The 24,659-nt window shown below is 42.8% G+C and overlaps 1 protein-coding gene across 1 annotated transcript; it reads left to right on the forward strand.

Moving 5' to 3' along the window:
- The first annotated feature begins 2,153 nt into the window (after nt 1–2,153).
- On the forward strand, nt 2,154–23,614 carry LMLN (leishmanolysin like peptidase). The gene is made up of 17 exons (XM_075710775.1): nt 2,154–2,309; nt 2,669–2,766; nt 2,880–2,910; nt 3,596–3,678; nt 4,181–4,298; nt 5,148–5,326; nt 5,979–6,084; nt 6,340–6,434; nt 7,272–7,389; nt 15,725–15,832; nt 17,522–17,598; nt 18,216–18,326; nt 19,077–19,209; nt 19,873–20,032; nt 20,752–20,882; nt 21,610–21,820; nt 23,268–23,614. The coding sequence occupies exons 1-17, from the start codon at nt 2,154–2,156 to the stop codon at nt 23,360–23,362; spliced, it is 2,010 nt and encodes a 669-aa protein (XP_075566890.1). The 3' UTR covers nt 23,363–23,614.
- The last annotated feature ends 1,045 nt before the right edge of the window (nt 23,615–24,659 follow it).

Genomic DNA, 24,659 nt, shown 5'->3' on the forward strand with positions numbered 1-24,659 from the left:
CTGGAGCGCGTCCAGAGAAGGGCAACGAAGCTGGTGAAGGGTCTGGAGCACAGGCCTTATGAGGAGCAGCTGAGGGAACTGGGGTTGTTTAGCCTGGAGAAGAGGAGGCTGAGGGGAGACCTTATTGCTCTCTACAGCTACCTGAAAGGAGGTTGTAGTGAGGTGGGTGTTGGTCTCTTCTCCCAAGTAGTTAGCGATAGGACGAGAGGAAATGGGCTTAAGTTGTGCCAGGGGAGGTTTAGGTTGGAAATTAGGAAAAATTTCTTTACGGAAAGGGTGGTCAAGAATTGGAACAGGCTGCCCAGAGAGGTGGTGGAGTCACCATCCCTGGAAGTATTTAAAAAATGGGTAGATGTGGCACTTCGGGACATGGTTTAGTCTAGTCTACCCTTGATTGGTTTAGAGTGGACTTGGTAGTGTAGGTTAATGGTTGGACTGGATGATCTTAAAGGTCTTTTCCAACCTAAACGATTCTATGATTCTATGAAACATGAACTCCCAGCCCCGGCCTCGAGCGCTGGGATGGGTTGGCTGCAGTGGGCCGGCTGCAGGAGGACCTTTGCTTCTCGGCAGCAGGATTTCAAACTCACGGCCTGGAGCAAACTCCTCAAGGCGCGGGACTCCCAGGGACGAGGAGCTCGGTCTCGGGGAGAGAATGAGGGGCCTTGCTGAGCTGGGGACCTGGCACCCCAAGACAGAACTGGCTTTAACAGCGGCAAGGCAAGCAGAGCCCTGCGGGGTGCACTCAACTTCATGCAGCAATGCGATGCGCAGCTCCCCGCTGCGCTGCACAGACCTAACCAGGCTGCACCACACTGCGCTGCGCTTACCTGGATTGCGCCGCCCTGCACCCAACTGGACCGCGCTGCAGTGCGCTGCATCGCGCTGCGCTGCAGTGCTGCCCCCACCACGCTGCATCCCATTGCCCAGCGCTGCGTGCGCCGCACAGTGCCGCGTTGCCCTGCACACGCTGCGTTCCTCTGCGCAGTGCTGTGCCGCACGACGCGCACCAGCGCTGCATGGACCCACACACGCTGCACTGCACGGCCCAGCGCTGCCCTGCCCCACGCTATTGCCCTGCACCGCTGTGCAGCAGGCTCAGCTGCACAGCACTGCGTTGCCCCTGCAAGCACTGCATTACGCTGCACTGCAGAATGCTGCGCTGCGCTGCATTGCATTGCATTGCGCTGCCCGGCGCTGCCCTGCAGAATACTGCGCTGCACTGCACTGCATTGCATTGCATTGCATTACGCTGCCCTCCTGCCCTGCAGAATGCTGCGCTGCGCTGCATTGCATTGCGCTGCACTGCTGCCCTGCAGAATGCTGTGCTGTGCTGCGCTGCATTGCATTGCATTGCATTATGCTGCACTGCTGCCCTGCAGAATGCTGCGCTGCATTGCATTGCATTACGCTGCACTGCTGCCCTGCAGAATGCTGCGCTGCACTGCATTGCATTGCATTGCATTGCATTGCGCTGCACGGCGCTGCCCTGCAGAATACTGCACTGCACTGCATTGCGTTGCATTGCGTTACGCTGCACTGCTGCCCTGCAGAATGCTGCGCTGCGCTGCATTGCATTGCATTACGCTGCACTGCTGCCCTGCAGAATGCTGCGCTGCATTGCGTTGCATTGCGTTACGCTGCACTGCTGCCCTGCAGAATGCTGCGCTACACTGCATTGCATTGCATTGCGCTGCACTGCTGCCCTGCAGAATGCTGCGCTGCGCTGCGCTGCATTGCATTGCGCTGCACTGCTGCCCTGCAGAATGCTGCGCTACGCTGCATTGCATTGCATTGCATTGCATTGCGTTACGCTGCACTGCTGCCCTGCAGAATGCTGCGCTGCATTGCATTGCACTGCTGCCCTGCAGAATGCTGCGCTGCGCTGCGCTGCATTGCATTACGCTGCACTGCTGCGCTGCGCTGCATTGCATTGCATTGCATTACGCTGCACCGCTGCCCTGCACTGCGCCGCCCTTCACCTCACCTCCCTGACCCCCCCGCCCCACCCCTCACGCCTCGGTGAGCCGCGCCCAATCAGAAGCGCCCGTCGCCTCCGCCCCGCCCTCTCCCGCGCTCCCCGCTCGCCTATTGGCGGGGAGCGCTACGACGGGCGCTGCCTCCATGGCGACGCGGCAGCAGGGCAGTCGAAGATGGCCGCCGAGCCGGGCGGCGGGCGCCCCCGGCCTCACCGGCGTTACCGGCCGCTGCTCGCCGCTTTTACCGCCGCGCTGCTGCTGGGCTGCGGCCGCGCCGCCGCCCTTTCCCCTTCCTCTTCCTGTCACTACCGTGTGCCCAGCGGAGAGGAGGTGGGGCGCCGCGGGGGCTCCTCAGACGGCGGCGGGGGGCGAGGGATCCCCCGTTTCCCGCTGCCGGTGTGGGGGGAGCGTCGGTCCGGCCCCTCACGGCGGAGCCGGGCCGAGCGGGGCGGGGCCCGGCCCCGCGACCCCCGGGGCGTGGTGCGGGGCGGTTTCTGGCTGACGGGCGCGGCAGTGTGTGAGGAGAAGGGCGGGAAGGGGCTCCGCTTCCAGACAGACAGACAGACAGACAGACAGACAGACAGACAGACAGAGGCTCTCGCAGACGAGGAGTGAGGGGCCTGGAGCGCCCCTGGCGCGGCTCTCCAGGGGAGCTGCCTAACCCAGCGCCTTGTTCCTCTCCCTGCCAGGTTGTCTATCAGGTTCCTCTAAAGGAAAATCATGTCTTGAAGAGAAACGTGGATCAACAGCTAAGAATTAAGATTATATACGATGGAAGTGTTGAGGAGTGAGTAGAATGTTGTGGTGACTTTTTCCCCCCCCCCCCCCCCCCCCCCCTCCACGTCTGAGAATGGAAATCCTATTAACTAAAGCTTGTTTGTTTTTTATATATATATATAGTTTGCTACCTGAGAAAAGGCACCTTATAAAGGTATGTCATACTTGTTTCCTCTTTTCTTTGTACATATTTTGTTATGTGGATGAAGTTAAGGCTTTGGTAATACCAGCAATTTTATATCCTCTAGTCAGGGAAACCAAGGCTTTATGCACAGATTATGCCTCGGTTCCAAAGACTTCCGACATTCGTTTGAATGTTGTTTGACAGGTGCTTGCCATATCCCAGTGTCCAAAGATTCAGTGAGCAATGTGTGTATATAGCTCTTAAAGCCTTTTTGGCCCTATAAGAGTATTCTAAATACCTCTTCTGGCTTTTTTTGAGATACTGTGCAAGTAAGGAGTAAAAGAGAGTGCAGCAGTCAGGCTTAAGGATTGCAGAGAGACAGGAGCTCCAGGGAAATTTATGATGGACAGTTCCCAGTAACCAGTAAATTCAGGGCTGAAATAAATTCAGCCTCTTTGAAGCTCTCGGAAGCCATACATTCAAATTAATGCTGGCTCCCTTCTCATTTTGTCATTCCAATAACAAAATATGGGGATACTGAAACAAAATATTTCCTAAATATATTGATAACAATTGAACTTTGTAGGAGGTCTGGATTTCCGCTCTTCTGTTACACCACAGCCTCTAGCAAGTTTCACATAACTGGGTAGTTAGTGCTTGTAAGGTGACTTATGTCTGCGCTGCTACTGGTGACTTTTATTTTTGTTCTGTTTAGAACAAACTTTTTCCACAAGCTATATCTTATTTGGAGAAGACATTTCAAGTGCGCAAATCCACGGGTACTATATTACTAAGCAGGTATGTGAAAGTTTGTTGAAAATCACTTGCTGTATTTGATATTTAACATTGTGTTGTATAGCCTTTAAAATAAGAATAGAATAAGAGGCCAAGAAATGTCTTCCTGAATCAGACCAGTGACCCATCTGACCCAGCAGTGGTAGCAGATGCTATTTAGGGAGCACACACAAATCTGCCAACCTTCTGTGATCAACGTCTACACTTGTTGTGTCAGAGATTTTGAAAGGTATACATGCTGCCTGTTTCCTTTTACATGTACCCCCATGTATGAACCTGTTCCTAATCTCTTTGAACTTGTGGATACTCTATTAACAACTGGAAGCGTTGTGCCTTCCAAAGCAGGGTAACTAACAATTCTCACCGTGGAAGTTACATTAAATACCTGCACCATGGAAGTTACATTAAATACCTGTATTACAGTGTTCTTAGGTGCTGTAAGACTATCCTACAGTTTCTTTTTAATTATAAACCAGTGCTGACTGTCTTTCATGTTTGACTGAAGGCAGTGTGTGACAAACCAATATCTAAGGAGGAAAGCTGACCCTCACAGATACTGCCGAGGAGCCTGTGCAGACCATACAAGGTGTGGGCCGGTTATAGTTCCTGAGAAACACCTCCAGGTAAGCTAAGCCATCCAAGTGCTTCTTAACCTTTGAAATACTATTGTTTGTGGAAATTAATAAAAAAGTTAATATCTCTAACTCTGCCTAAGTGACCTGTTTGTGGGATATAACTGAGTGACAGAGTAGAACAACTTTAGTTAGTGGGAGTTTCTTTAGCTTATGCTGTTGAACCAAATGTCAAGTAACCTGGACTGTTTACTGTTCTCTAAGCTTGTGTTATAATGAACCGTACAGAGGGATGAGATTCAAAGCTTGTTAAATTGCTACAAGTCACATCATTATTCACCTTGGTCAGTGAGTCAGATTTTCGCAGAATTAATAATAAGTTTTGATTTTTTGAAGACCTGATTTGAAGAAGTTGTACACTGAACCAGGAGCATGGTGCAGGCAATGCTTCTAACTTTTTTTCTTGCATGAATTTTTGATTCAACTACAGTATGTGATCAGTAGATTTCTTTCCTTCTCTTAGCTTGAAGTTTCAACTACAGTATTAAAAATATACCAGATTACATATGAAATGCAATTGCTACTTATGTATTCTATTTCTGTGAGCCAAAAATTTTTTAATTTGTAGGAAATAAAATGTGCAAATTTGGGGACGTCTATCTTTGTAGGCACTTTTTTCAAAAGCTGCCACCTTCCCAGTGTCTAATAAATCAAAAGAGCTGGGCATTTGACAGTTATTCCTTGTCTCTGGTTTTGTTTACTGTCTTCATAGGGAGTTTTCTCATCTTCCTCTGTCTTCCAATGGGAGTTATTCTTGGCTTCAAGCTAATTGAACTTTGTCATGCACAATTTTGGTCACAGCTAAAGTATTTTAATTGTTCCATTTGAACATTGTCAAAGCAATGCAGGATGTGCAGTGAGAATGAATGGCACTGCAGACCCACCGGCTTACCTGACCAAGAAGGGGTTCGAGATGCTGACTTCGTACTTTACGTTAGTGCTCTCACTACTGAAAGGTGTGGCCATGAAAATATCATTGCATATGCAGCCTACTGCCAGCTGGAAGCTGAAATGGACAGGCAAGTATTCCTGCTGGTACCAGCTCTTTTTTTTTAATTAAACTTTTGAGTTTTTTAATTGTTTAGATGTGGAGTTTAATTGTTTGCCTGTCTTGTATAGTATAGCAAAGTAGAAGTCATTATTGAAATAGACAAGCACTATATTTATGTAAAACCACAAAACAATCAAATAGTGCTTAACCTGCAAAGCTGAGGCATTTAATTCAAAGCCAATCCTCCACTGTTCTTGCCTAAACTTTCAAGATCCTGCTTCTGTTGAAGTGAATGTCATACTTTCACAAATTTAAAGGAGGGTGCAGATGGGCCCTACTTACGTGCCTTTTGTTTCTAGCCCGGTTGTAGCCATTGTAACAGGCACTTTGTACTTCTACAGCATCTTACCTAAAACTCAGATCTCTGGTACTGTTGTCACTAACACCTGTGCAGAAGACTGAACAGAGGGATTGATCCTGTCCCATCCCTCCCCATTTCAACAGTAACCTAGTCACTGTATTGTTAACAGGCTATTTATTAATGATAGGGGAAGTTGTTTGGAAGGACTTATTTTCATTAGTCTCTGTTTTCTTTTAAATCTTCTTCCTCTTGAAGTGAATATGGTTTGAATTTGCTGGTATTTTACTGAAAACAATTTAATTGTAAAACTGTCTTCCAGGCCAATAGCAGGATATGCCAACTTGTGTCCAAATATGATTTCAACGCAAGCTCAGGAATTTGTTGGCATGTTGTCTACAGTGAAACATGAGATTATCCATGCACTGGTAAGGGTTGATGTTATAAAATGTGTTTCCCTGAAATCTGTGCCTGCTTCCTCACATGCCTCCAGCTTGTTGCAAGAGAAGGATGTTTGGTGGAGGAAAGCTCTTGCTTTGCCTCCTTCAATTTGTGTGATAATTGCCTCGAGGTGTGGTACTTCCACTGTATCTGCTGTGGGAGTGGTAACTCTTTCATGGCATTTGACCTTGTATGTCAATGTCTTACTAAAGGTTTCTGTGTGCTTGGTTTTTCACTTGAAGGGTTTCTCTGCTGGACTGTTTGCATTTTATCGTGACGATGATGGAAAACCTTTGACAACAAGATATGCAGATGGACTTCCTCCTTTTAATGAAAGGTATTTTATTTTTTTGGACCTCTCGGTCCTCCCATTGAAGGATGTTTTCATGTTGCCTTTTTAGGATGTATTCTTGCCTGTTGAAAATCCACTTTGATTTCATTATTAGAATGCTTTGCCTTTATGTTCAAACACTGGTGTGGGGTGTCTTTTTAGTCTTTCTTTACATTGGCATTAAGCGCTTATATTATCTGCATATATTACAAACTAAGGCAGGATTTCATTTATCAGGAGGCTTGAAGTTAAGCATTAAAATTACCCATGCTTAAATTTCGATGCTTGCTGAACACCTTACTAAATTGAGACTTGTATTTTCTGTAGTCTGTCTAATGTCAGTGCAGTTCATTTTTAAGACCTATATCATTCAAGGTTTATAGTTATGCAGAACTGACAATGTGTGTAGTCTGCTACATGATTTTTCTGACTTGTTATTGAATGAACAGTTTGCATTTTTTTTTTCTTCGTTTAGTTGATATTGTAGAAACGTTCTAGGGTTTTTTTGGAGATGGAAGGGTAGAGAGCTTTTGGGTTTGTTCACCTTCATTTTTATAATAACAATTCTGAGGAATTTTATTTAATTTCTTACACTTTTGGTAACTGTAGAAACTATGTCTTGAGTCTACAGATGTCTTTTTAATAATCTTACTTTAGCTTATTAAATCAGAGTTGTGTATATAATGAACGCATATCTTACAAAGGAGAAATAATAAATTTAAACTTCAGAAAGCATGAGGAAGTATAGAGATTATTCATGATTCTGTTTTTTATGGAAATAAATCTTTGCACAGTAGCATGTATTTGTGGGAAAGATTTGTAACCAAAACATTCTTCTTACAGTCTAGGTTTGTATCAGTGGAGCAATAAAGTCGTTCACAAAGCAGTGAGGTTATGGGACATACGTGGTGGCAAAATGCTGCGCCATGCTGTCTATCTTCTGATAACACCTCGGGTAGTTGTAAGTGTGGATTAACTTAAGCTTTTACTCCTTGTGTGCCAAGGTTACCCTCACATTCTTGAGTCATCAATATTTCTTATTCTTTAAGAAGTAATAACCTAACATTGAATACCCTTTTCCTGAAAGTATGGCCCAAAGACTATGTGGTTAAGACTGTATAATTAGTTGAGAGGTCGTATCCGAAGTAAAGTGGAAAATGGTTGACACAGTATGAAATAAATAAATTGACAGAGAAAAGACCATGAAGGGACTGGGAAGTAAATTATAAAAGGTTAAGCAAAACCAATCAAATAGATTGCTTAATCCTGCTCTTCAGATGTTTTCCTACAGTCTTAGACACCTAGTATTCCCGTTGCCTTAACAGATGAGTGTTGTCACTGCTTTTCTCATTTATAAGTTCATCCTATTTTCTACTTTTCTCTTTAAAAGCATTGTTTTAATCTGTTTCTAATGTGATTGATTACAAAATAATGCAGTTAACATTTTGTCATCTTTAAAAAGAAATTCCTCAAGTATTCTTGGAAATCTTTCTTGCTTCCCACGCCTCTGACTCTTACCCCCTCCTCCCAACAGAACATATGCTTAAGTGTAGTAAATTGGTATTGGAAATAAGTTACAGTGTTAATCATTATTTGGCCACAAATAATCTTTTGGGTTTTTTTTAAATCTAACAGAGTATACAGAGCAAACTCGGTTCAATTACCCCTGTTCTGAAAACTGGCCATGCTGGTCAAACTGTTCAGAGCATTAAAGGCGCTCCTGAGTGGTGCCGCACTGGCAAAGACTGGGCTCCTGACCATAAGACCGCAGCATTGTTGTGATGCCTCTTAAGGTTTTCAAATATTTTGCAGAAAGCACTTCCCCGTGCAAAACTAGTTGACATGTACAGCTTCCTAATAGAAAAGTGGGGTTTTTTCGCTGAAACATTTGACAGAAGCAGGGTTGTAGTGTTCCTACATTGTTCAGGGGTTTTTGTTAGTTGGGGTTTTTTTTTTGTTGTTCTTTTTTTAATATGGTCTTTAGTGTGCATGCTATTCTCAGCTAATTCTGTTGCTGTTTTATTCTTGTAAACTTCCATCATTTATGTCCATGAAATGTTGCGAAGGAGGGGTGAAGGAGTACACCGATGATTTGAAGATGCTGATGTCTAGTATAATGGTTGCTCCCATGGTGTCGTTAGTGGGGTTTATCCTTTCCCATAAAAGAAAGGAAGATTCTTGGTGGGGAAGGCCAAACAGGTTACCCCTTTTATAATACAGGATAAATCCATCTAGCACTGATTTTATATTCTGCTCCACTATTGTCAATAGCTTCCCACACCATTGTTGCTCATGATTTAATTAGTCACTGGTACTGTTCCGATAGGTGGTAGTTTTACCATGATGGGTTGTCCTGGTTTCATTGAAGGCCAGATATACCTGTTATCTAGAGGTTTATCTAAAGAAGCCGTCAAGAAAGCTTGAGTAACTGGGCTTCCATAGGGACCATATCCATTATTCAGCTGGTGTAGGGTTTTTGAGGGGCAGGTGTCCCATTGTCCTTCATGTGGCTTAAGATACCTTTTCAGTAGCCCCGTTCAGCCATACCATTAGACTGTGGGTAGTGTGGAGTGTGGAACACCCATTTTATTCCTTCTTGTTTTGCCCATTCTTGTACTCATTTGTTAGTAAAATGCAAGCCATTATCATAGAGTCAGGAACGGGGCAAAATTGGGGACCATGAGGAAAGGCCTCGGATGGCGTTTTGAATGGTGTTTTGCCCATCGGCCTTTGGTACTTAGTGGCCATTAAAAGTCCAGATACCACTTCTACACCCATCAGAATATATCTGTACCCAGTGGATGATTTTAAAGGACCAATATAATCGATTTGCCAGGTAGACCATAATGTTTTCCCCTCTTTAATGTGCAGAGGTGGTACTTTATCAGGATGGTCAGTTGGCAGTCTGAGTTGGCATTGAGGGCACTCAGTAAGTATGGTTTCACATGCTTTTCTGTCAAGGGGCCAGCCTCGGCTTTGTGCTGCAAAGTAAAGGGCATCCTTTCCACTGTGTCCTAACCTGAGACATAACTGTTCTCCTAGCCAGTACCATTTGGGGTCTATAATGACTTTCCTATTAGTTAGCTCATCCACCTTTTGATTCCACTTTGTAGCTGGTTGGTCATCCTTAGCATGAGCTTTCACCCATCCCATCTTGAAAGGTGTTTTCCTGGCTATGTCTAGCAACAACTGCCAATCTTTGCTTCTCCAAACTGGGGATCTGTTCACTTCCCATTTTAGGGTTTCCCATTCACAGAGCCACTGTGTCGCACCTGCCCAAACAGCGTAAGAGTCCACATATATAGCTTTCACTCAGTTTTGAGCAGCGAGTACAACAGCTCCGAGTTCTCCTACCTGCGCACTACCTTCTCTATCTTCTACTGCCTGCTTGCTAGTGGTGATGTCAAGGGCCGTGGCTCTATATCGCCATTTCCCTTTCATCTTTTGGGCTGAGGCATCTGTGAACCAAATACCCTTGGTTGGCATATTCTTAGTTAAGGGCAGAGCATCTAGAATTGCTGAAGGTTTGAAAGGTTGTTGCAAAGCTGAAGGGTCAGTATTTACAGGTATCTGTAATTTGGAAACTTTGTTGTGTCCTTTGGTTAACTGCATATTCTTAGCAACTCCTGTTAGGTAGGCATACTGTTTTCTCACTGTGGGTTTTTGAGCAATTCCGTCGGGAGGAGCAGTTCCCTTTAAGATTGCCTCTAGGAAATTAAATGGTCCTGTAGTCTGTACAGGCTGTCCCAGATGTATTTTCTCCACCTGTTTCCCAGCTCTAACTAAGGGTAAAAGCCCTTTCTCCCATTCAGAGTATTGTTGTTATGTCTCTTTAAATGCGGTTGAACTAAATGGTAAAGGTCCTTTCAGGCCATTAGGACCAGTCTGAAACAGGTTACAATAAGTTGTATGTTCAGCAAATCCCCATTCTGCAATGATAGGATCAGAGGGGTGTACAGTCCAAGGGATTGGTGTGTTTGCAGTTCATTCATTAAGGTTTTCATAGCTTTGTTATGCTCTTCTGTCCATTCCCATACCTTTCCTTTCTGTAGGAGGGAGTAGAGGGGTCTGACTATAATTGAGAATCCAGGTATGTGTTTCCTCCAGTATCCTAATGTTTGTTGGAGTTCCTTTTTGGATTGGGGAGGCTGTAAAGCTTCTGTCTTTTCCAAGGTATCAGGTGGAATTGAAGCACTACCAGCGATCCAGCAGGTTGCTAGAAATTTCACTTCTTGGGTGAGTCCCTGGCACTTGTCTACTGGTATGACTACTCCAGCATTATTTAAGGTTTCCCTTACAGAGGCGGCTGCTGTTCTTACTGCCTCTGGGGAATCGCCCCCAATCAAAATGTTATCTCTGTATTGGTACAGACAGGTTTCTGGTGGAATTGATACTTGCTGTAAAAGTTCTGCTAATGTTCCATGAGCAATAGTAGGGCAGTGTTTGTAGCCTTGGGGAAACCTGTTAAAGGTATACTGTACTCCTTCCCAAGTAAATGCAAAATGGGGTTTATCCTGTTCTTGCAAGGGGACCATAAAGAACATATCCTTGGTATCTAAAACAGCCATCCATTTATAGGCAGCTGCTTGTAAAGTGGTAGTTAAGTTTGCAATATTAGGAACTGCTGCTGTTAAGGGTGCAGCATTGGCATTAAGATGCCGATAATCAATCGTAAGGCACCATCGACCATCTGGTTTATGAACAGGCCATACAGGAGAATTACATGGAGAATGGGTCCTAAAAATAATTTGCCAAGACTCCAAGTCCACAATAACAGCTGAAATTCCATCTTTGGCAGCAGCCGACACCAAATACTGGGGAACATTAGTGAGACTGGAGTTGGGGAGTGCAGGTGCCGCTTGCAAAAGGCGGATGTCGGCAGATTCCACCCCAAGACTTCCAGATCAGAATGGCCATATACTACCATTTGGTAGCTGCCAGGTTCGTCCCATTAAAACATCGAACCCCAATACGTTTTCATAGTGATCTTTTACTGCAAAGGAAACTGAGGTTATTTGGTTTTTGCCGGGAAGCCAAATTTTTTCTTTAACGGTGGGCCATAGTTCGCTGCCACCATTAATGCCAGTTAATTTAACTTTAGGTCGGCCTGGTCATAATCCTCAGGTGATCACATCAGTTTGGGTAAGTGCAGATATTTGTGCTCCTGTATCTATTAGGAATTTTGCTGGTTTTTGGTGAGGACCTACAGGGAGCATAATGTAAGGGCCATCATCGCTTATCCATTGATGAATATCGATTTTCCAGACAAGCAGGCCCAATAGTCATCTGGGGTTTACCTGTTTTTTGGTTCGTGTTTCTGTGATTCCTTTAACTCCCTTCTCAGAGGGGAAAAAGGATTAGGAGGTCAAGTGGAAGCTGGTTGTGGGGGAACAGTAGCAGATGACAGTGCTATGTCTCGCTTTTGAAAAGCTTCTATCAAGCTTAGCATAACTCTAGCTGGTTGTCTATGAATAGCAACTCTGGAAATACCCATTGCCAGGGCTTGTTTCCATAATTCATTTCTCTCTTCCCGGGCCCTCGTTTGTTGATTAATGGGTCCTGATTCTTAAGAGTCACTCTAAGGTGTTTGCTTAACCTGTCTAACATTTCGACCTATATTTTTTGTTCCACTGGACACATCATCCCATCCCATTTCTGGCCCATGATTTATGATCTCATGCGTTAATCCTGCCCAAGTGGGGAGGTTTCTTTGAAGTAAGGTTGCTTCCTGGTCATCTTTATCACCGACAACATCCCTTATGGCTAACAGAGCATTAAAATCTGTGTCCCTCTTGATCTCATCTTGTTTTGCAATAAGATAAAGTTTGAGCATGGCAGGGGCTCCCTTTATGAATGTCTTTAGCATAGCGTGGTCTACAGTTGCCAAGATGGGAACGTCAAGGGAACTTCCCTTGCCTGGGAAGATCATGGAGCAGATCCTCCTAGAAGATATGCTCAAGCACATGGAGGACAGGGAGGTGATTCAAGACAGACAATACAGATTCACCAAGGGCAAGTCCTGCCTGACCAACCTAGTGGCTTTCTATGAAGGAGTGACTGCATCAGTGGACAAGGGAAAAGCAATGGATGTCATCTACTTGGACTTCTGTAAAGCATTCGACACAGTCCCCCACAACATCCTTCTCTCTAAATTGGGGAGATATGGGTTTGATGGGTGGTCTGTTCGGTGGATAAGGAATTGGCTGGATGGTCACATCCAGAGGGTAGTGGTCAACAGCTCGATGTCCACATGGAGACCAGTGACAAGTGGAGTCCCTCAGGGGTCTGTACTGGGACTGGTGCTATTTAACATCTTCATCAGTGACGCAGACAGTGGGATCGAGTGCACCCTCAGCAAGTTTGCAGATGACACCAAGCTGAGTGGTGCGGTTGACACGCCAGGAAGACGAGATGTCATCCAAAGGGACCTGGACAAGCTGGAGAGGTGGGCCTGTGTGAACCTCATGAGGTTCAACAAGGCCAAGTGCAAGGTCCTGCACCTGGGATGGGGCAACCCCCAATATCAATACAGGCTGTGGGATGAAGGGATTGAGAGCAGCCCTGCGGGGAAGGACTTGGGGGTACTGGTGGATGAAAAGCTGGACATGAGCCAACAATGTGTTCTTGCAGCTCAGAAAGCCAACCAAATCCTGGGCTGCATCAAAAGCAGTGTGGCCAGCAGGTCAAGGGAGGTGATTCTGCCCCTCTGCTCTGCTCTGGTAAGACCTCACCTGGAGCACTGCGTCCAGCTCTGGAGCCCTCAGCACAAGAAGGACAGGGACCTGTTGGAGCGGGTTCAGAGGAGGGACACAAAAATGATCTGAGGGCTGGAGCACCTCTCCTATGAGGCCAGGCTGAGAGAGTTGGGGTTGTTCAGCCTGGAGGAGAGAAGGCTGCAAGGAGACCTTAGTGCGGCCTTCCAGTGCTTAAAGGGGGCCTACAGGAAGGATGGGGAGAATCTTTTTAACAAGGCCTGTTGTGACAGAACAAGGAATAATGGATTTAAACTAAAAAAGAATAGATTTAGACTGGATATAAGAAAGAAATTTTTTACAATGAGGGTGGTGAAGCACTGGCACAGGTTGCCCAGAGAGGCAGTGGAGGCCCCATCTGTAGAAACATTCAAGGTCAGGTTGGATGTGGCTCTGAGCACCCTGGTCTGGTTAAAGCTGTCCCTGCTCACTGCAGGGGGTAGGGCTGGATGGCCTCTAAAGGTCCCTTCCAACCCAAAGCATTCTATGATTCTACTGTGGTGCATGGCCTGAATACAGGCAGCTTTTGTAATAGCTGTGGAGAGCTCATCCAAAGATCTAAAGGGTATTATTATCTCTCCAATATATCTATTCCACCAGCCCAGTATGCCACCCTACTTGTTATTGAATGGGGATCATTCGGGGGGTCGGGACCAGCATTCAAAAAGACCAGGGCCCCAGTAGCCATTAACCTCTTAAGGGTTCAGTAAAGTTCTGTCCCCCCCAGTAAGCCATGCTCTCCACAGGTATTCAGATTCAGTTTCAGTTTATCCCGGCTTATGGTTGTAATGTTCTTGCAAATTAGCCATCTGAATTGGGTCAAATGGAATTGTTTTGTGAGTACTAGCAGCTCGCCCTCCCTGTGGACCTGTTTGCTGTTCAGTGTTTGTGACAGGTCTGGCCGTAAACTGAGGAGGTTCAGGAGGATACTGTTCGGGTTCAGGTCATCCTCATCTGAGCTGTTATTATCAGAATTAATCCAAATATTACCATCCCAGTCCTTGGGGGATACACTGAGTTTTCTGATTTGAACCATGTTGGGAGGTTTCGGAGCTTGCATTAACATATTTCAACACGTTCTCCTAATTTTTGTTCTTTCAATTGAGCTTCCTTAAGTTGCTTTTGCAGTTGTTCTATTTTTACTGATAGTACCAGTTCAGTAGTTTTAAGTCCCTCTAATCCTGAAGACCTTGCATTTTATGGGTTGTTTTCCCTCTTTCTCTACGTGCAGCTTCTAAGCATGACTAGCCGGGTTATCTCAGTTGGTTAGAGCATGGTGCTAATAACGCCAAGTTCACAGGTTCAATCCCTGTTTACTGCAGGGGGGGTTGGGCTCGATGATCTCTCAAGGTCCCTTCCAACCCAAAGCATTCTATGATTCTGTGTTCCCAACATTTTGCAGATTGTGCCTTTATCTTTCCCATCTTTAGTTGAACCCCTCACAGCATTTAGCTGCTTCTCTACTGCTTCCCAATTATACCAACTATCACGGGTCCACTCTCTTGGGAAGCCAGGGTTTGGATTAGTACTATGCTTTTGTAAGTAATCAGTGACACTACTTGCCATCCTGCCGACTATGCCAATTTGTCGTGAATGTGATTTTTTACATGGCTTTGGTTTAGCAGCAATTTAGGACTTGTTAGTATTTTTGAGATAGATCACAAAATTAGGTTATATAATTCTTAACAGCACTTACGCATCAGCCAATTTAACAAAGTGATTCAGTGGAATTTGTTACAATCAAAATAGCGACTTAATTAAAGATTCGAGAATGGCAAGGGCCACCTGAAACTTACGTCAGGGTTGCACACACAGATGGGGTTTAAATCAAACCACACACACACAGACAGGCAGACTGAGGAACAGCTCTAAATCAAATCGCGCGCACATACAGAGACAGACAGACAAACAGTTCTGCATCAAATTGCACACACAGACAGAGGTTAACCTGTGATTAAAATTTCCCTTTTTGTGAATTGCATGAATTAGTCACTTTTTATGTGCCAGCATTCAACAACGGGCAGCCAGTGAACCTCACGAAATCAGACCTTTGAGTCCTCACAAAATCGTCAATGGACAATCCTTCAGTCCCCGCGAAATCTGCCCAAAGAGGCGCCCCAGCTCAGGGGGAGATACTGGGTCACACAGCCCGCTGTGGTCCCGGAGATCTCGAAAAGTCTCCCTTTTGGATCGCTATTTATAGGATCTCGGGATGACTGGCTTTGGTCAGTATTTCACATTTTGGCTACAAATCCTGCTGAGCCATTGCGGTGTACAACTGAGGCAGCGGATGGCCCAGGTGTGGCCAGGGAGCGTCTGACACCCAAGTCACTGCACTTGTGACCCAGATAACAGCACAGCAGGGCTGATCCGGGATCTCAGAGTGGCCTGGGGGGCTGTACCACTACAGACAAGTAGACAGATTGTTAGGCTTGGTTTTATCTTTTTTTTTTATCTTTAAAAAGATAATTCTAGAAGATTAGGACTGCATATGGGTATCTGTCTCGATATTTTGAGAGTTGTGTTGAAATGTTTTCTTTCTAGGAAGAAGCTCGAAAACATTTTAATTGTCCAATTCTAGAGGGAATGGAGCTTGAAAATCAAGGTGGCATGGGTACTGAGCTCAGTCACTGGGAGAAGAGATTGTTGGAGGTTAGTGCTGATATTAGGAATGGAGGGGGATGTGGGAATGTCTGCTCCCCCCCCGCCTTTATTTTTAGGTTTATAGTGGAGCTTACTGGAGCCTTGAAAATGCAGGTGTATCAAACCTCACTGAAATGTATCACAAACAGTACTAAACTACAGATACTTAAATGTCCAATTTCTAGATAAATCTACCTTTTTACCTTATTGCTAAGTCTCACAGTATGAGTTTGAGATAAGCTGATTACTAAAAAGCTGAATGTCTCTCGCTTTTCTCTCCCATCTACCCTTTTGAGAAGGTATGCTCCCTTTTTAGGGGAAAGGGCCTATTCCTTTGAGTCAGTTCAACTTTGTCACCCTCTGCCTCTTATACATCAAATATTTGATCATTCTGTCTATTCATTATCTTGACTTCATCTTTATTCATGTGCCCTGGAGTTAGCTTTTGCCATCTCTACTCCAGAACCTCATCTAATCAAGGAAACATTTATTTCCCTCCTGACATTTAAGCTTATTTTTATTTATACCTTTGCGTTGTGTGATATTTTGGGCAGAGATACACTTTGTAGTTATTGTACGCAGCGAGGTAAACAAGAAAGGAAATGCTTCAGGGCAGACCTCTTTGTGGAATTAATCTTGAAAAATGTGGATTTCTTGAGACCGAAGTTGTTAGATTTTCCTGCTTTTCAGTTTCCTTTGGTGTGGAACAGTAGTTAAAAGCCAGCTGGAAAGACTGCCATTAGAATGAAGATAATTCTAAGGACTGAATAGGATTAGCAAAAAGGAGATAGTTACTAGTCTCCTTCACAACTTTCCAGAGCAGGTTTGTATCTGGAAAGTAACACATGTAGTTTGGTTTTGGTCTGGATCCAACTCTCATTTAGTATTGTAGTGGTAGAAAATTTGGCACTAGTAAGTCTGGTAACTCCTCCTAACCACACTAGTGGAGAGGGAAGGCTGGAAAGCTATATGTTTTGAAGAAGTAATAGACATGAGATGGAGTTCAGTAATAAAAATTCCAGAGCTGTGTAATTAAGGGTGAGTGACTTTTGCTGTAAGCCTGAAGTTTATCAGTTGGAAATGACTGAGCAGGAAAAAGACACGGGTGTTAACAATTGCCAGTTATAAGATGATTAGGAAACTCCCAAGGTGACTGGAGTTGCTCTTTGAGGATGGTGTGGACTTGCTTATTTTTAAATGAGATGGAAAATTCCACTGCCACACTAATAAAGCTTCCTTTTGAGTGCTGTGTTCCTTTAGTCATGTTTCCTGTGCACCTCAGTCCTGAAAAGGACTAATAGAAATTCTAGGAAAATTAAAAATCAATCTTACCCAAGACAATTAATTGAGCTTGGCTTTCAGCTTACCTAAAGGAGACAGAAGAGGGGGGTATGATTGCTACTTATAAATATGCTAGAAGAAGGAAGAGTTTTATTTTACCTAAAGAAAAACGAGTATGCGTTGGTCATGAATAAGGTTTAGCTGGAATTTGGAATGAGGTTTCTGACTTACAGAATTATGAAGCTTTGTAGGGTGGAGTGGGGAAGGGAGTTGCCTTTTTGATCCCTTATATGAAAGAGATTGGGATTTGATTGTCGGTAGTAAGAAGGGACTGGAAATAAAATGCTTCTTCGTAGGAAGCATTTTCTTACAATAAAGATTTTCAGCAGCTTGCTAATAGTAACTGGTACCTTTCAGAATGAAGCAATGACTGGGTCCCATACACAGAATCGAGTCTTTTCCAGGATCACCTTAGCATTAATGGAAGATACAGGGTAAGAATTAATAAGAATGGTGGGGGGTTTTGTTTGGTTTTCATTGTACTTGATTTTATTTGGAATTGATACACTTGTGCTTATCCATCTGCAACACAGTAGATAATCGGCGTAATTAGCATTACATTAGACAAGGAGTTATACCTAGTACGTTAATTTTTCTTCATGTATTTCAAAACCCATCCATTCTTAATCTAGCCTTAAAAAAACATGCATTACAATGCTTCATACTGTTTGTAGTGTCTGTTTACTTTTTTTCTTAATATAAATCTTCTCTCAGTTGCATGCAGCACATATTGGTTATTTTTTCAGCTCTTCTTGCAGATAGAAAGCATAAATTGTCTAAAATTTCATCTTTCTGTATGCATTGTTTCTTTGCAGATCACAATGCATTGCTGTTGAACAAATAAGCAATAAAATTTTCTTTTAGTTCATTGTGACTTGAAAAGTAGTGCAATTGTGATATATTTTGTTATAGGCAGAAAGGGGTGCAGTTTCCCTTTTTCTTCGTTTGAAGACCTTAAGGCATAGTATGAAGTTCTTTGAACTGCTGTTTTTATTAATCAGAACACTAATTTTTGAAGTAACTCTATTCTCATTTCAAAATGCCTTTGTAGCTGGTATAAAGCAAATTACAGCATGGCGGAGAAATTAGATTGGGGACGCAATAAAGGCTGTGACTTTGTAATGAAGAGCTGTAAATTCTGGATCGACCAAAAGAGACAAAAGTAAGAATACAGTCTTTTTAAGAAAATAAAGAGGAAATCCTGATGCTTGTTTACATTTGTCCTTCAAATGCACCTCAGTAAAAAGAAGTAGAGATAGCATTCCTTGTTAATCTGTATCTGTCCTAAGTACCTCCAGAATGCACCCAAGGAGGAGCACACCAAAAGCATTAAGAGCAGAAGCATCCTATCCAATCAATAGAGATCCAAACATCTTAGGGTGTAGAGTGCATTTACACTGTAAGAGGGCTATGCTTTAGAGAGGAGGGGAGGGACTTAATTTAAAAATGTTTGCTTTCTTATTTTGTCCATTTTAATGGAAATGCAGCCTGTGTTATTTCGCATTACTGAATTGTACTTAAAGCCACAGAAGGAGATGATAGCCGTCTTCAAAACAAAGCCTTCCTTGTTAGTTCGTTACAATACTCAGAAATTTCTAGGATACAGCTGCAGGGTGGGCCTGTCTTGCTTGTATGGTTTTTTTTCTTTAAAGTTTACAAAGCAATGTCATTAAAACTAAATAGGTGAGAGCATTGTAACTTTGTTTGCTGGTTTGATATTCTTTAAATTAGAAAGGTCATAACCAGACAAATAACAATAATCAGCCTCCAGAGAAGAAGTCAGTGCTTCTTTGTGTGATTGACTGAGTGTGGGGGAGAGTGAGAACAGACAGTCTTGACAGACTGCTTAGTTAAATTGCAAAAAACCGTTGAAGTGATCTAATGCGATTTTTTTTTTTTTTTTTTTTTTGAGGAGGCAATTAATCAGTCCATACTGCGACACTTTGAGGAGTAATCCTTTGCAGTTAACCTGCAGACAGGACCAAAGAGCAGTAGCAGTGTGCAACTTGCAGAAGTTTCCAAAGCAGTTACCTCAGGAATATCAGGTATAATGGATCTTACTTTACCAAATAACTAAGTCTTTTCATTCTTGTGCTTTGCAGCCAGGTGATGATATTTCTTTCATTTTTTTCTTCTGAACTAGTAGACGAGAGTCAATACTGTGAAAAATGTCTGCTTAGTTTATTATGAGGAGTCTGGAGGCTGAAAAAAAAGCCTTGTGATCTTAATAGAAGGATCAGGGTGTTGCTTGGCCATCTAACCAAATATCAGATGGAAACATTGTTGTATAACAGAAGTCCCCCAGAATGTTTTGTTTGAGGTATTTCATCACTCGGTCTGCTGCCTTGCGTCACTGCACACTAAGAAATTTGTTCTGTTTCATCCCAGAGAATGCTCTGATTGCAGTGGTGGGGCAGGGGAAGGGGTGTGGAGTGATACATGCAAATGTGAATCTCTGCATTATTTAAGTATCCTTAAATACTTCTGGCTCATCTGGTTCATGTGTATTGTAAGTTGCTGTTAACAGCATTCCTGAGTAGTAATGGCCTAGTTAAATAGTAATAACAGTAGTAATAGTAATAATAGTAGTACTAGCCTAGTAAATAGTAGTAAATGTTCTTACAGCTGTAGTGATTTGGTTCTATTTTAAAAATCAGTTGTACATTTGTCTTTGCACAAACTGCTTCACTACCTATTTTGTTTTGCAGTATTTTGACAATCTTACTGGAGTACCAGCAGAAGATTTGCCTTACTATGGTGGCTCAGTAGAAATTGCTGACTATTGTCCCTTTAGCCAAGAATTCAGTTGGCATTTAAGTGGTGAATTTCAACGCAGCTCGGACTGTAGAATAACTGAAAACCAACCAGGTCAGTTTTCAGGACTTCAGTATGGTATTTAAGAGACTACATTTGTTAATCTGGAATGGACTTGCTACATATCCAAACTAACTGGATGTGAAATGAGTTTTACGCTAGTAGCTGTGTAAAAGCTGTGCTGGAGCGAGAAGCACAGCACAACTATCTTTTACACCTAGGAAGCAAACACCCACATCTAATACAAGAATTGTGTAAAGAGCTGAACGGAAATTAAACCCAAATGATCCAAATGTAGGACAAAGTGTGGGGATGGGTTGGTTGATTGTTTTTTGAGTCTCTGAAAAATAATTCCACTTTACACCTTTGTAGGATTTTGTTCAAGTAGCTTTGCAAACTACCAGAACATGGACTTGTCTCCTAGGGTACTGCATGAATGTTCAATATTGTGGAGCTCCAGAATGCTGTAGAGTTATTACCTGTCTGTGCAGTTGTCTTGAAACCGAACAAATAAATACCCTCTGCATTCAGTGTTCCCTGGGGGCAAACATTGCCTTTTTTTTTTTTTTTTTTTTTTTTTAATATAAAGTGGGAAGAAAGCCAAAATTTAAGACAGTATAATTCCCAAATTGATAATGATTAACAGTCTGAAAGATTCCAAAAGTAAACCTTGAATTGTGTGTGGAGACATTGACTACTTACAACATGTGAAGTTGATGTGGACTTTCTGTTCCCCTAGTCAGCTGAAATTCAGTGTATTGTTTCTACTGTAGATCCTACGAAGAACTATGGTGCAGAGAAATACGGACCAAACTCTGTATGTCTTATTCAGAAATCTGCTTTTGTCATGGAACAGTGCAGGAGGAAACTCAGTTACCCTGACTGGGGTAGTGGATGTTATCAAGTAAGTATGTGTTGGGGTTTTGTCTTTATTTTTTTTAAAATAACACTGAAGGGAAAAGTCAGGTATAAAATGTAGGCTATGGCTGTTAGAACTTGGCACCTGGATGCTGTACTTGATCTTCTCTGCCTTAAATCACTAGATTATATGACATGCTTTGAAAATAAATATCTTCCAACCATAAGCCTGTGGTTTATGTTTTAGATCACGTGTGACCACTGAGATGGCTTATGTGTTGCTTCCAGTCTTGCTAGAGACTTCATCTGTCTTACCCCTGTGACACTTTCTCCACAGCTAAGTAGGAATACTTACATTGGAACCTTCTGTTGTTGAAGCTTAGTGTTAATTAGTCACTCAGATTTTTCACAGGTGGAAAGCACTGTGCCCATGTCACTTATTTTTCATTATCCTCGTTCTCTTCAGGACTGTCTCACTAAAGGTGTCACTTTCAACAACAGCACAACTCTAAAAAAGTAGTCATTAGCAGAAGCCAAATTTTACTCGTTCTCAGTTGATGATCTGCATAATTGCACGAAAAGAGTACAGTGCTTTAAAGCATTCTTGAACCAAACAGTTGCTCTGAGTGCATTAAAAAACTTGCAGTTTATCTATGCTCTAATACCAGGTGTTTACTGAATGTAGCAGTTACTTACTGAAAGAGCCTCCAAACCCCAGAACGTATTTCTGATAAATGATAATGCAGACTTGACTTTTATTCTTTTATTTTAAGGTTTCTTGTTCCCCACAAGGGCTGCACGTTTGGGTCAAGGACACTGCGTACTTGTGCAGCCGCTCAGGTCAGGTATTAACTGTGAGCATTCAGATGAATGGCTGGATACATGTTGGGAATCTGATTTGCCCGGCCTGTTCGGACTTCTGTGACTCCTGTCCCCCAGAGCGGGATCCTCCAGCTTCCAACTTAACAAGAGCTGCACCAATCGGTAGGTTGCCTTATTTGCTGAAGTGAAACTTAGTATTAAGCCTCTGAAAACTCTGAAGGTTTGTGTCAGCTCTGACTGTCGGGGAACAGGAAAGGAGAGCCATGGCCTGGCTATTCTAAGATCCTAGGCGTAGGAGTTAAAGGAAGATGGCAGAGGTGCCCTGTTTTTTGCTGTAGTCGTGTGGGATGGTGGCTAACAGGAGAAATGTGTCTGAAACGTAACTACTTCATGTCATGTCTCCTGGTAATCATCCTAGAAATCTAGCTTTAGCCTAGCAGCTTACCAGAAAATCTGATCTGTGTTTTGAAGGACGTATCATTATTATAACCTTCAAAATTATCGCCTTGGTGGAAACTGAGTTCTCACTTGTATAACTTCCCATTGATAATGTTAATGCTGTAATCCAGAAGATGAAAGATAGGTGTCAGTTTGCTTTTCAAGGGAGGAAAAACGCTTAATTCACTGACTACCAGTTAATGTTTTGTCAAGAACAGATGGCTTTCTAAAAAGCTGATCAATGAAAGAGAATAGTCTTTACAGTATTTTGCACTAGTGGCTTATTTTTAAGCCTTTAACTAATTCTTTAATTGTTGGATGTGCTGTCTCTACTGCAGTTTTCAAGACAAAAATGAACCTGTTTAGTTTACTTGCACACTCAATTCTTTTTTTCAAAGTGGTGCCCTTGGTTTGTGTGTACCATTTCAAATAGTTTTGTTTTGTGTCAGAGATGGCAACATTTCAGTGGTTGGTGGAATCCATCCTATAGGTTAGATTTTAGAATGAGAAAGCTGTAGCCTAGGAGATTCACATCTTCTAGCATCTATTTGAATTCATGCTTGGTGTTTCACGCACACACCCAAACACATAGTGCAAGTGTGCACATATGTGTGTGTGTGTATAAAAAGGTTTTTATCTGTGTAAGTTAACGTTTGTGTCTGTGGCTTTCTTAAGCCTCATGGCTGTGTGATTACCTACCACACGCACAAACTCCCTGATTCATGTACTGGGTTTTCCCCCTTTCCCCCTCCTTTCTTCCCCCCCCCTTCAGCTTGGTGTTTTGTGGCTTGGGTTTTTATGACTTACAGCTGTACAGATCAAAAGCATTAATAAAACAGTCTTTTGAGAGTCTATGGTTTTGAAATGCTGCTTCTCCCCAGTCATGCCATAGGGAACTTCCTGCTCTTTTCTTGCAATACCGATAAATTTTTCTCATTTGTTCTTCTAATTGCTATTAGTGAAGGAATGCAGAAATTTATTTAATTGTAAAGGGAATGACTGTGTTATTTGGTTGGTTTGAATTCCTAGCCTTGAAAGCTAGAATAAATCAGTGCAGATTACTGCAAGTATGTTTTTGCTCTTTGGTCTTTTTTAGTGTTCTCTTTGTTATTTTATCTTCTCTTTAAATATAAAATTTATAAGCTTTATGGTGTTTTGTTTTTTATTTTAGACTTATGCTCCTGCTCATCTAGCCTGGTTGTAACCCTTTGGCTATTGATGGCTAACTTAATTCCCCTGCTAACAGGATTATTTCTCTGCGCATAGAGTTAAGCACAGGGCAAGAAGATGTTCCAAGATGATACGCCATCATGTTGCACTCCTTCTTGTGGAGCACAGAGTTTTTTGTCTCTGCAGGCAGCTGTCTTCTGCTGAACCTCATCTCTCCTGGCAAGTATCAGTGCAGACAGTAGTCAGGGAGGTACTGACAAAAGCAGCCAGAGCTTGAGAGGAGGAGAATTTACCTTGTCATTTCAATAAGTGCCGGTATTTTCCTGAATTGCAACCTTTGATTTTTTTTTTTTTTTTTTTTTTTTTTTATGCACTGACAAGATCCACTATGCCAGCTGTGTTAGACTACCTGGCAACGCGGTCAAGATTTAAAATGAGAACTCTTCTGTAGTAGAACTGAGGGTTGTTTTTTTGTTCTGTCCTCTGTGTGACTGGTAGCAAAGCATTCCTCAAGCTGGAAATATACCTCAGTGGTTTAGTCAAAAGCCATGTAAAAATCAGTTGTCATCACTGCTAATAACCCAGGCCTAAACAGGTGTGGGAATTTGTTTGTTTGTTTTGTCAATTCTTATAATTTATGGGGGGAAGAAATAATTTAATGGGATAGACCAGTGGTTGGCAATTGTCTCCAACTGGATTCTGCAGCTTTGAGGCTTCTCAGAATTCATACTAGTTTGCAGTAAAGCAGCTAATTCTTGGGGTTCACTTAAACCTTCCTACATGCACAAAGTGGAATTTCAGGGTGGTAACCAAGATAACTGTCTAGAAATCCCATTCTCATTTAGCATTTGCCAGTCCTACTGTGAAATTTAATACATCAAATGTTTGGATATTCTCAGTAATTTACTAGGCCAATGCATTTCAGTACTGACACCCAGTCTGTAAAATTGGGATAGGATTTCTGATGATTTTTAATTTTCTTGGTTTGTTTCTTAAATAATGGCATTATTATTTTTTAAATAGTATGAACATAAATGCAGCTGTTCTTACTTTTTGTTGAAGGGCAAACCAGTAGCAATGGCAGCTATAATCTTACAGGACCATACTGACTTCTCTAGACCAAAAGCAGTATTGAATGTGTAAAGAAAAGTCTAATCTGTATTTTTTTCTTCCCTCCCTCCCTTTTTTTTTTTGGACATACAAACACTATGGATTATTTGATTGTTTGTAATAAGTTGGGCATCAAACATTTTGAACCACACGAGGGCAAGCCTTGGCACAAAATTAATCACTTGATGGACAAAATATGTAAGAGGCAGGGAATGAGCGAAATCTGTCTAGCTAAGGACAGCTGCTCTATCGGACACCTGTAAGGATGTGTTTATTTGTTTCT

The sequence above is a fragment of the Pelecanus crispus genome, chromosome 5 (assembly GCF_030463565.1).
Source record: "Pelecanus crispus isolate bPelCri1 chromosome 5, bPelCri1.pri, whole genome shotgun sequence".
Classification (NCBI taxonomy): domain Eukaryota; kingdom Metazoa; phylum Chordata; class Aves; order Pelecaniformes; family Pelecanidae; genus Pelecanus; species Pelecanus crispus.